Source organism: Synchiropus splendidus, chromosome 8 (assembly GCF_027744825.2).
Source record: "Synchiropus splendidus isolate RoL2022-P1 chromosome 8, RoL_Sspl_1.0, whole genome shotgun sequence".
In the NCBI taxonomy this organism is placed as follows: domain Eukaryota; kingdom Metazoa; phylum Chordata; class Actinopteri; order Syngnathiformes; family Callionymidae; genus Synchiropus; species Synchiropus splendidus.
Window position 1 is genome coordinate 19,154,415 of NC_071341.1, and position 13,297 is coordinate 19,167,711.

The 13,297-nt window shown below is 43.2% G+C and overlaps 1 protein-coding gene across 3 annotated transcripts in view; it reads right to left on the reverse strand.

The window, feature by feature from the left end:
* Positions 1-13,297, reverse strand: part of plch1 (phospholipase C, eta 1) — a 62,607-nt gene that overhangs the window by 39,408 nt on the left and 9,902 nt on the right. For 2 of the 3 annotated variants that reach the window (XM_053872346.1, XM_053872345.1), the window contains exon 1: positions 2,996-3,595. The exons of the other annotated variant lie outside the window; for it this stretch is intronic. In XM_053872346.1, the coding sequence (XP_053728321.1) occupies positions 2,996-3,176 (181 nt within the window). In that variant the 5' untranslated portion in view covers positions 3,177-3,595. Of the gene's footprint in view, positions 1-2,995; positions 3,596-13,297 lie in introns of those variants that run through there. 3 annotated transcript variants of the gene reach the window in all.

Genomic DNA, 13,297 nt, shown 5'->3' on the forward strand with positions numbered 1-13,297 from the left:
TGAACATGACGCTACGCCACACGCTCCAGCTCCACGCCATTTGACAGCCGACACCGGCGTGTGACAGTTGTGGAGAGTGTGGTGGACTTTGGTTCACGATCGTCGTTTTGAACTTATTTTTAATACAGGGAACCTTTGATAATGACACTGGTCGACTCCGAGTCTCTGGATCTGTGTTTATTCTATTAGATGGAGTGGTCCTCATAGGTTCGTCTGCCTTGGTTCACATCAACTCATGATTTTGAGAATAGAATCTGACAAAATGATCATTTATTCACATTATTTCTGATATTTCTTCAATACCATCTAGGAAACGTGTCCAGACTGGTCCATAGTTCAAGTCAACTGTTAAGAGACATGAGATACAGCAGGCAAACGGCTCAATTTAACCCCTAAATAAAGCTGGCAGAGCAGTCTGTCAGACACCAGCGGCTTCTACCAGAGACGTGAAAGGTTGAATTTCTTATCTCTACACTTAGTTAACTATTATATTTAAACATAAACAAATAATGATGTTGGAGACAAACTCCACTAATAAGTTTCATCATAAATCAGTTTCAAGAGAGACTGTAGTGTCCAACACATGGAAGAGAATGACAATGTATTTATTGTGATAATTATTGTTATCGCTAAACTTACATCATAACTTTTCCCTCGCAGATACCTAACTGTACCTCCTCAACATCCCTCACCACTGCTCAGGACACCAGTAAAGTACCAGGTCAGCACCAGGTTCCCCACCTCTGGATGCAGTTCAGGATCTGACAAAAGTGAGGCTGAAAATAGAAGCTGAATAACGAAATTTCTGATGACAAAGAACAGGCTTTTGTGCTTGTCATTGTCATCTTCACGTCTGCTGTGCCGCGTGTATTTCCGTCTGCATGTGCTTAAACAAAAACCTCATCGTCTCTGCCGTCCTGGCGGCAAGACTCAGGAGATCAAAGCTTTGTTTTCCCACTGAAGCTCAGGCAATTCAAACATATTTTAATAGGATCGCTGATGGAGACGCAGGGACGCTGGCATGATGCACAAAGCCCAGCCTCACTTGGATGCGCAGAACAAGGATGCCGCGGAGACACGACACGGGCCACCTGGACTCGCTTCATCACCCACAATCAGGTCCAATCCTCACTGTCACTTCCCATCACCTCCACTGGCCTGAGCTCCAGTTTAATTCAGAGTTATTTAGCGAGGATCCTCTGTTCAATTCCAGAAGAGCTCAAAGATCCCTCTTCCGATTTAGACTGACGAACAGTTCAAAGACAAGTCATAATTTATTCATACCTACATTAATCCATATTCATCAGCATCTGCAAGTTCCTCCTGCACAATTCATGCCACACCGAGTCTCCCAGACAGCTCAACGGCAGCTCAAACCAAAATAAACAGAGTCGCGTCATTTCACTTGACGCTCGGCAGAGCTCTCCTGACCCTGAGGTTCGGTTCTGTCTTCGTCATGTGATGAAGGTTTGGTTGACTGACGATCTCCAGGAAGGAAGGAATGGACTTCACACATCATTATCGCAGCAGCCTGGGTGCAAACACGGGAATCGTCATCCACGAATTGTGTCTCGCTTGTAATGAGAGGCGGCTCATTAGAAAAGGCTTTTTGTTTGGGCGGGATCAAAGTTCTGGGAACAGAAAGTGAGCGATTCAATCATCCCGGGGATATTCGGATGCATAAACATGAGATTTGCTTTTTTCTTTTACTATAAATAACTTGAGAAGGCAATATGTTCCTTATGCAATCTGTTTGCACACACGCACACACAGCTATCACAAAACCTGAGCAGCAGAATTGAGCAGGTGTCGACAGCCAGATATGCCATTTATGTCATATCTCTCGCGTGCAGAGACTTGATTGACTGAAAAGAGAATTCTTTTATTTCATTCCTCCTCCAATTGGAAGCTGTTAAACGGCTTGAACATGAAAACTCATCAAGAGAGTGCGCAGAACCCACATAATTTGTCAAGAAGCAAATGTGGGAAGCAGAAACCTTGACAGAACCAGAATGTGCATTACTCTCAATGACCTGGGCAAGTTTTATGGCGAAAAAAACTTGCCCAGTGGAGAAAATAAATATTAATTAAATAAATATATAATTTTATGCTACTGTACTGTGGAAAAACTTTCACAGTGCACCGGCGTTTGGTACCTCAAGATGGGTCAAACACAGTTGCCATCGCTATGTTTGACCCATCTTGGCAGAATTGCAACGTGTTTTATGGTCATATATGGAAACAATTTTCTTTTTTTAATACATGGAATGAAAACCCAATATTTTTTCTTCCCAATTATGTATTGGTTGATGGATGGATGGAAGGATAGACAGATTTATCAAGAAGTCTCCAGACTATGCACGTGAGAATGGCTTTCATAGATGACACTGTCTTTTCCATCTTCGATGACTAGAAGGCATTGAACGTGACTGTGACGTCACATCTGCTCAGTCTCCCGGAACCTGGCATAAGACGAGCCCCTGATAGCCACAGCAGCAACTTTGAGTCCAGTTCCGTTTGAATCCCAACGTCGACTTGCCGACTGTTCAATAAATTCACATTTTGTTCTGCAAATAACTTTGATTCTGCTGAACAATTTGGCCAGTTGTGTTACTGAGTTTGTCAACACAAACACCTTGGTGAACAACTAAGTGGAAGCTGTTCTCACATGGAACCTCCGCTAATTGTTCTTTGCAATTCAGCTTAAATGTGATAAAAAACACCCTACGTACCTTTTAAAACCACCATTTGCCTCTAATTTAAACCAGATTAATCCTCACATTTTATTCTAGCTTTTGTAAATTCACCATGACAAACAGGGAGGGGCTGATCGATGCAAGACACAAAATCCCTCAAACGCAACTGAATTGCGGAAACCCAAGTTGTGTCACTGGATTCTGTTGTGTCACTCACATTTCAAAAGCACACAAACAGTCAGAAGAAAAAGTGCCACATCGCGAGGACGGCCTGAGCTATAAAACATTGAAGAGCTTACCTATCTGGACCAGCCTGCACTTCTGTGGCACAGCAACTATTCCACCAATGTGGTAGACGTTCCGTGCCAGCAGGGTGGCGACAGTTACCACAGCTGCCTTCCCTCCATGAATGAAGTTAGATCCGGTTTTCGGCTGAGCTAAAGCTCTGGAACTAAAAACAGAAGAGTACCTTCTCTCCATTTCCTCGGTGAGCACAGGAATATCTCAGAAACAGTTCCACCTGTAGCTAACAGAAAATACAGGTTTTCTCTCTCATGTTCTCTAAACTCATTTAAAATTCCTTAAAAATAAAAATAAAAAAGAGGCAAAAAAGAAACTCCCGCTGTTCCTGCTCTTCTGCAGTGAGCTTCGTCAGACGGTCTGTGAACACACATCTCACCCAGACTCCTGGTCATCGGCTCACACCCCCACCTCCTGCTCTTCCACCTCCCTCTGATCTCTGCCGTGGTTCCTAATATGCCGTCCTCACACAGTGAATTCACTTAAAAGCCCCAGCATTGTTGTGCTGTCTACAAAGGTGATTATGGATAGCAGAGAAGAGCCGAGCGGCAGATGTGGTTCGCAGTGTAATATCTGGGTTAATTTGGGTCAGTCCTGGTGACATAACCCCTGGGATGATGTGCCGGGGAAAAGTGTGGTTTAATGGCTTGACATGATGACATTTAACAGCAGAGCACACAAACATGTGCCATCATGTTCTCATGGGAGGAGAGGCCGCTGCAGATGATGTATACACACTAGGATTACTGGTCTATTAAGAGATGCCTTGAATGTAAAAGCGGTACATTCTGTGCGCATCCAGGAAGCCCATGTTTAAGCTTGCCGAGCCAAGCACAGGTGTCTGGGTTGCCTCCAAATATTGGGACATTTTTTTTGTATCGCCCAAGAATTGATGTTCAAAATAAATCTTCCTCAAATGCTCTGAGTGAGAAGGGGATTGTTGTTCCTTTGCAAGACTCTGATCAGTTGGAGTAAAAGGGGTAAGATATTTCGGAAGATACCACCCACCAGCAGTTCGCTGCCACTACCTCCCGAGGCATGGCGGACAACAACGGTCTGGATACCAGAACACCATTGTTTTCTCAGGTCAATAACCATTCCTTAAAAGGAGGCACACAACCCCCAAATTTGGGTCGTCTTTTTGAGGATACTTCTGCTTATGCTTGTGGGCTTTGGCCGTACAAGCACCAAGAATATGTGTAGTGGGCTGGTCGCTAAATGCTAACTAAACCTCACTTCCAACCTTCTGCATGCCAGGACTGAAAGTTTGGATATAGGTTGGAGTTATTTATTTATTTTTGGAACATGACAAGAAAAACCTCCGCCAAGGTGGCGACTATGTTTTCAGCAGAGTTGGTTTGTTCGTCTGTTATCGGCTAATAAGCTGTCTATTAGCAGCTTATTAGTCTGTAATTCATCATTGTAAAGTACTTATTAGGGTGTTGTTCAGCCTGGCTACGTTTTATCCAGGAGTATCCATTTAAAAGTCCACTCTAAAAAATATAATAATTACTGATAACAGATCATTAATAAGGTCGAAATTAGTTGGTTAATTGGTGTTCCCCAATCCAAAGTTGGCATTGCCTGGACGTATCAGAAATAGGGTAAAAACTCACTCATCTCAGTCTTTACGATGTACCAAATGTACCTATCACAAAAATAAAAATAAAAATAAATAATATGATCTCATTATTATTTTATTATTTTTTGTTTGTCTTCATTTTTTGATGCATCTGTAATGAAACTACAATTATGTCAACAGTTTGTCAGTAAAGCAAATTAAATGTAAAAAATATAATAACAATACATAACAAAGCACATAAGGAGCATGGCCGCTCAACAAATGTAATAATATAACAGTCTTTAACAACAAAGAAAAAAAACTGACATTGGAACTGACATTGTGCCGTGACCGAACCAGTTAGCTCGGTGGCTAACGCTACAAACAGACTCCACGAACATCAGTGAAAGTCTAGTGGAAGGGTTGGTGAAACCTACTCAATGTCAGTGTCAGATCTTCTGTGACAGCTGACTCCTCTAACAGAATGCCCAGCTCTACTGCGGCGGACCACTTGTTTGTCAATGCAGCCTGAAACTCCACATTGTTTGTTGGACCAGAGGATGTGGCGTGACAGACTATAGGCTCAGAGTGAAACATTTAATCCTATATATGCGATTTTGAAGGCAAGTTCCTGAGCTAACAGCTGCCTCATGTGACTTCATATTGCCATGTTGTTGAGTCAGAGACTTGAGATGTGTTTGCTGTGTAATTGTCAGTGAGTGTTGAATTAAAGTAGCAGCAGCAACTACCATCAGCCATTCACAACATTGCCCCCGATATATAAATTGCATGAAGTTCGCAGGTTTGTTTTGAGTTCTATTGAAAGTCAGATCAGTGCCGGTTTGATTTTGGCAGAGGTTTGCGTCTAGTCCAGGCGTTTAGCTAGAGGGCGTCATGGGCATCAGGTGGACGCCCTAAACTGCAAAACATGAAAAAATGGACGCCCACCAGCACTCAAAACCGGACGCCCTGTTTCCTCAGCAGGACACCCTCAATGTATTATTAGTGCCTGTATAATGGCCAACTCGTAGTGTCATCTCACTGGTTTACATTAAATTGTGTTTCAGCCCAGTAATTTTGCAGAGATTGTCGAACCTCGAACCTACTGAGTTCACATTAATTTGTTGTTCATCACGTTATTTTGGTACAAATAGATGTTTACAGCTTTGTCGTTGTCGACAGTCGTGGACATTGTGTGTCGGGAGGGGGCGGGATTATGGGTTGGAGAAAGGGTTTTGGACACCCTGTTTCAAAATCCTAGCTAAAAGCCTGGTCTAGTCCGAGCATTTGGTCAAAAGAATCTATTTTAAAAAGACACAAGAACTTGCACTAAAGAGTGTTGAGTCTTATCGCACACATTAGTTACAGTTTATAACGTTAAAAAAAACTGCTTCTTCTCTTTCAAGTCTTCAAACACTGAGTCACTCACCGGTAGTTTGCAGGAAATACAGTTATTCTCTCTAATATTCTCCAAACAAAAATAGGCTCTTATGATCCTCTTCTCAACAAAGGAGAAGTGTTGTGGTCAAATAAACATCAGCACATCTTTACCATTAAATTTATTTGCCCTTGCCTCCTTTTGTGCTCTGGTGTGTGCTCAACCTGGATTCTTCCATCATGCTACGTCTTTCAATCCATCAGGTGTTAACAGTGAAGAATCACATAAAGCTTCTCCCTCGGCGTAAAATTGGATTTGACCTCATAAAACTGTGGCCCGGGTGAAGCCCGCACAAGGTCACGTCACTCCAGCTAACTCTCAGGAAAACCCCCTCAAGAATGACCCAATAAGACAATGAAAACTGTCCGTACAACACCTCCACTTCGCTCCGCGGAACACTGACTCATGGTCAAGAGCTCGAGCGCAACTTCAGCCGCCGTTTATCACCATTGTCCATCCATTAAATATCACTTTCAGAAATCCCACTGCAGCTGCTGCTTTGAATCCAAAGCAGAAAGCTCTGAACGCCATCTGACCTAAATATTTTTTTCAACATTTCATCCGATTCGAGTCACATATCTATTATTACAAAAGGAATGGATTAAGATGGGAATCTCACTGAATTAGTTGAGCTCTTCAGTAATGCCTTCATTTCTGGGAATTATATTCAACAGAAAATCCCCTTCACTTTTGACTTAAAACAACACGTTTTCTAATGTGAACAAAGAGTTGTTGTTTTCCCAGGGTAAGGGCTTTAACAGCCACTTTTTCCTGATTGTCATGTGTTTGAATGACCAAGCAGCTCCATTTGCATCGGCACAATTGCCTGCTGAAAGCTTAGCACATGCATCTCTCTGACTATGAGGACTCTTGGAAAGACAAGAGGGGGAATCGGCTCCACCACAGTGAGACCCCATGCTGGCACCACAGATGTTGGAGCGATGCTTTGGCAACATCTGAAATCAGTCAGCAACTGTGGCTTTGCTCTCACAGAGTGGGATGAATGCCTCATTTTTTTCCCTTACATCATGCAGAGCATAACCCGGCATGTTCTACATGCACTGCAGTTAAAATCGTGCTATGAGTAGTTCGCCTCCGTGACAAGGGGTGGCGCTGTGAGCTCCTCAGTCCTTCCGCTTCCTATGACCGTAGAGGAAGAGCAATCGAAGTTGACAGGTAGCGAGGAGCAGTGTGTGACTGTTATATTGAACAGTGTAGACCAGGGGTCACCAACCTTTTAGCAACCAAGAGCTACTCCAGGGGCACTGTGTGACCTGCCATGAGTTCAGTACACACTTCTGAAATCATGATATGTAATGGATGATTAATGATATTCCTCTCAAATACTGGTCTCATTGCTGAGTTTTCACAATAATTATCAATGGTGTAACAGAAAAAGAAAAAAATCAACAATAATAACATGGTTATTACATGAAATTTTACTTTTTTAACGGCCTGTGGACTACACCCTTGGCCTCTACCTGGTACCCATGTTGGTGAGCCATGGTTTAAACAATGATCATGCAGACTGATCAACCAGTTTAACTTCAGAGGTGCAGAATCAGCGTGTTGGTAGTTCAACGCCATCGCCGTCAGTGGAGCTGTCATCATCGTCAAATACGCATCCAATAGCAGGTTTTAGGGTTAAACTCTCAAGTTTCTGAATGCAATTACATGTTACAGAGATCACAGTGTTACACTTTTTCTCAGCACTGCGGGCCTCGACTCACTTAGCAACCATGCTAACGGTTGCTAACATGGAGGTAATCTTGCCACCTTAAACCAAACAAATCACGTCTTCTTCTTGCGAGACCGAAAAACAACGTGAGTGACGGAAGTTGAAGACAAATCTACACATCTGCAGGTTAGCGTCGTCGAGAGTGACGACACAGCTGAGATCAGGTTTGTTTTATGTTCACCGCAGACATCGACAAAGACCAAGGAAGCTACACACACAGTTACACTTCTCAATGGTATATAATGTTAGAAGACAGTTGTCACATCTGAGGAGCTGTTTGTTTGCTTCTGCTTCGTAGCTGAAGCACATACAGCCACATATCACGTCCCATCACAGTCAAGCTAAGTGGCTACATGCTAGCTCAGTCAAGGTGACAAAGAGAAATAAAGATTGCTGCTGCTTGAACTGCATTTTCTTGCACATTGTTCACATGGTTTCGATGCTCTTTAGTATAGTTTTTTTTTCTTACTTCATTGTAATATGTTTAGTACAGAGCATGTTACGAACGTAATTTCCCTTGGGATTAATCCATTCCATCCTCCTCTTTACGAGTCCACCCGAGTCCTAAATTCATCCCTGACCTTTCCCCATATTTCATATGAGAGAATCCATGAAGCTGGGTTTCGCATATTTACAATCATGTTAATTTATCCAAACCCGATGCGTTCCTCATCGTGTGCAGCACATTTCTGATACCGTCTGACTCGACCACCAATCCGGGCTGAGCCACAGAGACAATCCTAACCTGCACAGGCTCCGCGCTGGCGCTCTAATCCATCCGATTCAGGGAGGCAAATCACATGGCTGCCTGAATCACATGGACACCAAACTCACTTCCAGGAAAAAGAAAAATACGAGCATAAAATTACAATATTTGTCCTCATTATAGCATTAAATCTGACCAAATTGGTTCAACAATGGCTGGCAAAAAATTAATTTCATGACTCATTAACCTCAGGAGCTTCAACCGGAAAATTGTGCTTCTATAATAAACGGAATATATTTGTTATCTCACGAAAGCCTCTGAATGAGTCCTTGAATGAGAAGAGGTTTATTTTTGGCTGCGTTCACTCTCCTGGACAGAAGCGGCTTTTACCAAAATGCAAATAGATCTTGTGAGATTGGCATCCGCTGACAAGGATGACACTCGTCTCATAGCTCTGCCGAGCAGCTTCAGAGCGGAAAACTGACTTTATTCTGTGGCTGTGATCGCAAGATTGCTGACTCGTTCAATTCGCTTTTCCTCCCTCACTGTGCAGAAAACAGGTGTTCCTCTGGATCTTTTAGCTTAATGAGCACAACCAAACTCACCATGAGCTTCACCAGTAACTTCTCTTTTGATATGAATATGGGCCGCACAGGAATGGAGCCCCTGTGCTGGGGTGTGATCTGCCTGGCGGTGAGATCAGGAGTGCAGACTCTCAGTCTGGTGTGTGTCAGTTTAGAAATAAACAGTTGGTTTAAGAGGGTAGAGTAAAAAGAGAGTAAAGAGTAAAAAAGAAATAGTGCTACTATGAGAACAAACGTGATAGTGATGGCCACAGCAGAGTGCGTCGCTCATGAGAGCAGAAACAAGACCACCATCTTGACATTTGGAGATAATTTCCTACTTCATTTCACCAGCCATGCATTGATGCTCCAACTGCATGTGACAGACACAGTGTTTTCGACAGCAAACAGTACTTTTTAACCCTTTATTTCATAAATAACCATAGAACCTTGAAGCTTTATCTGACCTAGAAAAATAAAAGGGCGTCTGAAAGTGGCGGGACGGATCATTGTGATCATGTGACTGGCATCACGGTAGGTCCCAGCACTTCTACAGAACGACCAGCCAAACACAGACCTGTAAATGTGACATGCATTACGTGGACTTCTCTGTACAATAACTCCTGAGAGATTGGTGAGATTTGAAAAATGTCAGCAGTTTTGCAAACTAGAAAATGACAGCTTTCATTGAGTGGAACACATTGTGCCATCAGAACACATGTGTTCTGATGGCAGAAGTTGCAGTAAGGGTTGTGATGGTGGTTTTATTTTAGGTAAAAGGCCAGTTGGGTCTCATTGTTTCCCATTTGAAACTCAAACTGCCATCACCAACTGGTAGAAAAATATAATAATAATAAAAGGTCACTGGGGTATAAAGTTTATAAAAACCATGGTATAAAGCTTTTCACAATTTAAGTTTTTCAGTCAAAACTAACTGCCAGATACTGAAAAGTCAATTCACCTAGGAAAATGGAGCAGAATCACTCAAACAAAGGACATTTGTTTAACAAATCTACAGGCATAAATTAAAATAAACCAAGGCGTTCCTTATATAACCATATTCATAAGAGGGTTCATTATGGATTTTGGTGCTCTTTGAATCGTATAAACAACTGCCTGTCAAATAAGCTGTAATTAAATACAATTAATTTTCAATGATGTCGTTGGAAACTGCATCGACTGACCCTCCAACCACCGCCAGAATTCTACCTCCGGGGTTATGTTGAAAGTACGATGCATAATTCATGTCCTAATTACCAATTTACTGCCAGCAAAAGTCGACGGCGCGGCAACATTAAAGGTGAGGAAGAGGAAAGTCACATGAAACGCAGGGAAAGACCAGGCATTTATCTCACACGCCCTCACTGCCTCTAATGAAGAGCACTCGGGGAAGCCTGAGCTACAAATGAGTTCCCAGGTTTCCCCCGGGTGCGGGGTGAAGCGCGGCACCGGAATAAAAATAAACAACATGACTGCAGCATGATAATGCATTCACCGCGGGAGCCAGGAGGGGCGCCCCCAGTGGACGAGTGCAGCGCCGACATCAAAGGAGGAAACTGGAGCTGCACGTGTCGAAGAAAGAGGAACCGTGTGTGTGTGTGGGTTTCCCTATTCATGTTGATTCCTCCTCTCAAGCTGTTGTTCTTCCTCCCTCCCCTAGCTCGCATGGCTGTGTGTAGATTGAGATACAGTTTGTTTGGCAGTAGAGTAAAACTAGCAGGCAAACTGTCTGATCTCAACAGCCTCAGTAGGACTAGGAGCATCTTCGCCGGCTCACCAACAACCATGGCACCTCATACATAATGCCTTTCATTGTAGCGCTGGAGGAAACAAAAACACATCCTTCCACAGGAAGATTCTGTGTTGGAAATATTCTGCATGGTAAACACATCTCAAGAGAATTTCCGATGTACAGTTGGTTTTTAAGGCTAAATTAGCATTTGAGTGTCGAGCAGGCAGTGGATCAGCTTCCCCAAAGGTTAAGGCCAGAGTTCACAGTGAGTGAGGGATGTGAGGACGGTGGCTGTGGCTGCATACTGAAATATGATAACATAATGCCAAAATAATCATCTTTACATTTCCACAGGCAGACGCGTAGCCAATTCACAGTCTTTTGTGATGACGAAACCAAGTGTCGCACATTGGTGCCAAGATAAACAAGAGAAAAATAACTAAATATGACTAATACATATAAATGGATAATATTTTAACTTGTAGCAGGGAACAGTGGCAGGTGTCTCGATGGCAAAAGTCCCAGAAAAGTCAGTCCATTATTCAAGTAGAGTAGCGGGGTCCACAGCAAACTCAGCGGGACACGCGTCATTTCCTTTTTCTTGGTCAATGCACACAGTAGACAGGAAAAGACTCCGCAGGGACAGAGCTCACCTGGTGTCAAAAATAAATAAGATAGAAACCATCATGCTTTCATCAAGAAACCTGGTGCCCAGGACAGACCTGGAACAGAAATAAAGGTGAGCTAGAGCGCATATGAAGAGTCGGACCGTGTGAGGACAGCTGCATATGGGAGAGAGATTTATTTCTCATGATTAACAACTAGCCTTATTATCATCAAAATTTCAGTCAATCTCAAAATTTTCCCAAGGTTTCAATATCGCGTCTTGATTGGCTGCATTCCATTCCGTGTTCATTTTTGTTTTTTTGGGAGGGGTCTCCACCACAGTTTTTAAAAAAACCCTGGCGGAATCTGAGGATGATATCCTCCAACAAATGTTAATAGTAACAAGGCTGCAATCTGCTCCTCTTTGTGTGGAGGTTTTGCCCACATCCCTGTTCCCCAAATAACTGGTGCACGTTATATCACACCGCGTCATGGACACAAAACAAGGACTCTTCACAAAAATCATGCTTATGTTTCAGGTGGAAGCAGTCAAAACTGACAGTGTGAAAACGAAAAGACACCCCTGTCAGGCCGTTCAATATTTCCTCCGTGGGAATGTGTGATTTTGGGGAGGCGCGCGCGACGTTTCTGGACTTGTCACACCACCACACCGACGCATCCCTTTGAATTGAAATCTGGGTCAGCAGCACCACTACTATTTCAAGTCTTGTATTTGAATTGTATCCACCGGAGAGCGCGGCGAGGCGATTCCATCAATAATCGTTGAGATCCGTCATCTCCTAATCCATAATCTATAAGAAACACCTCCTGAGACTAATTATTTTTGGGGGATGAATCAATGTGTTGCCTTTATATTTCCCTGCCATATTTTTTTTGCCGCACAGTTGCAGGAATATGGCTCCAGAATATCATGAATTCATTTCAAATTTGACTCAACATATTGTATGTAATGGCTGGTTTCGAAAACGACATCTTTAATTGAACAATATTTGCATAAGAACTCACTTCGGAATGTTGTTATATAAGGAAACCCTTTCTAAAGATTCTGTAGCAAGCAGAGATGAAGACGGAAAGAAGTGGAGAAAGTGATGGTGGAGAGCAGATAAAAGGATGAAGTCCTGGATTTTTTTTTTTTTTTTTTCGCTGGTGTCTATAAGCAGTTTTTTCTGCCCTGCGGCGATGTGTAGAAAAAAACGACAAACTGGGGAGGAGGAGGAGGCAAGCATGCTGAGATTCCTCATCAGTTCAGGGGGGATACGCGATGCAAAGGGCTTCATACGTGCTTCAGTCATTTCCTCCATGTTGAGATTAGAAGACAAAACCTTGTACTACACGAGCTCCCTGATGAAGAACCAAGGATGGTGAACGAGGTTCCGTTTTTCAAGAATCACCTGATGCAGACCTTTGAGCTCAAACTAGACAGATTCGATCGGTGCAACGTTCCAGTCTCGCCTCCATCTTCTTGCAACACAACTCAACACCAGTGGCTTGTTAGCATTCGAGCAGTCATTTGGAGGCTCCATGCATGTAAAACTCTTGTGGGCCGCATAAAATGACTTGGCAGGTGGATTTGGCCCCCGGACCGTGAGTTTGACATGCCTGTCCGGAAAGAGTTCAACTCAATTGCCAGCTACTTTAGGAAAAAATCCAACTCATTGTTAAAACCATTCATTTACAGTCTAATATTCTTCGTCTTTTTCTTTCAGCTTCTCCCTTCAGTGGTGGCCACAGTGGATCATCCTCCTCCATCTCACCCTGTCCTCTGCTTCCTCTTCTCTCAAACCTACAAACCTCATGTCCTCCTTCACCACCTCCATCAGTCTCCTCTTTGGCCTTCCTCTCCACCTTCTGCCTGGCAGTTCCAACCTCAACATCTTCATCTACCAATGTACTGGCTCTCTCTCTCTCTCTCCTCTCTACATGTCCAAACCATCTC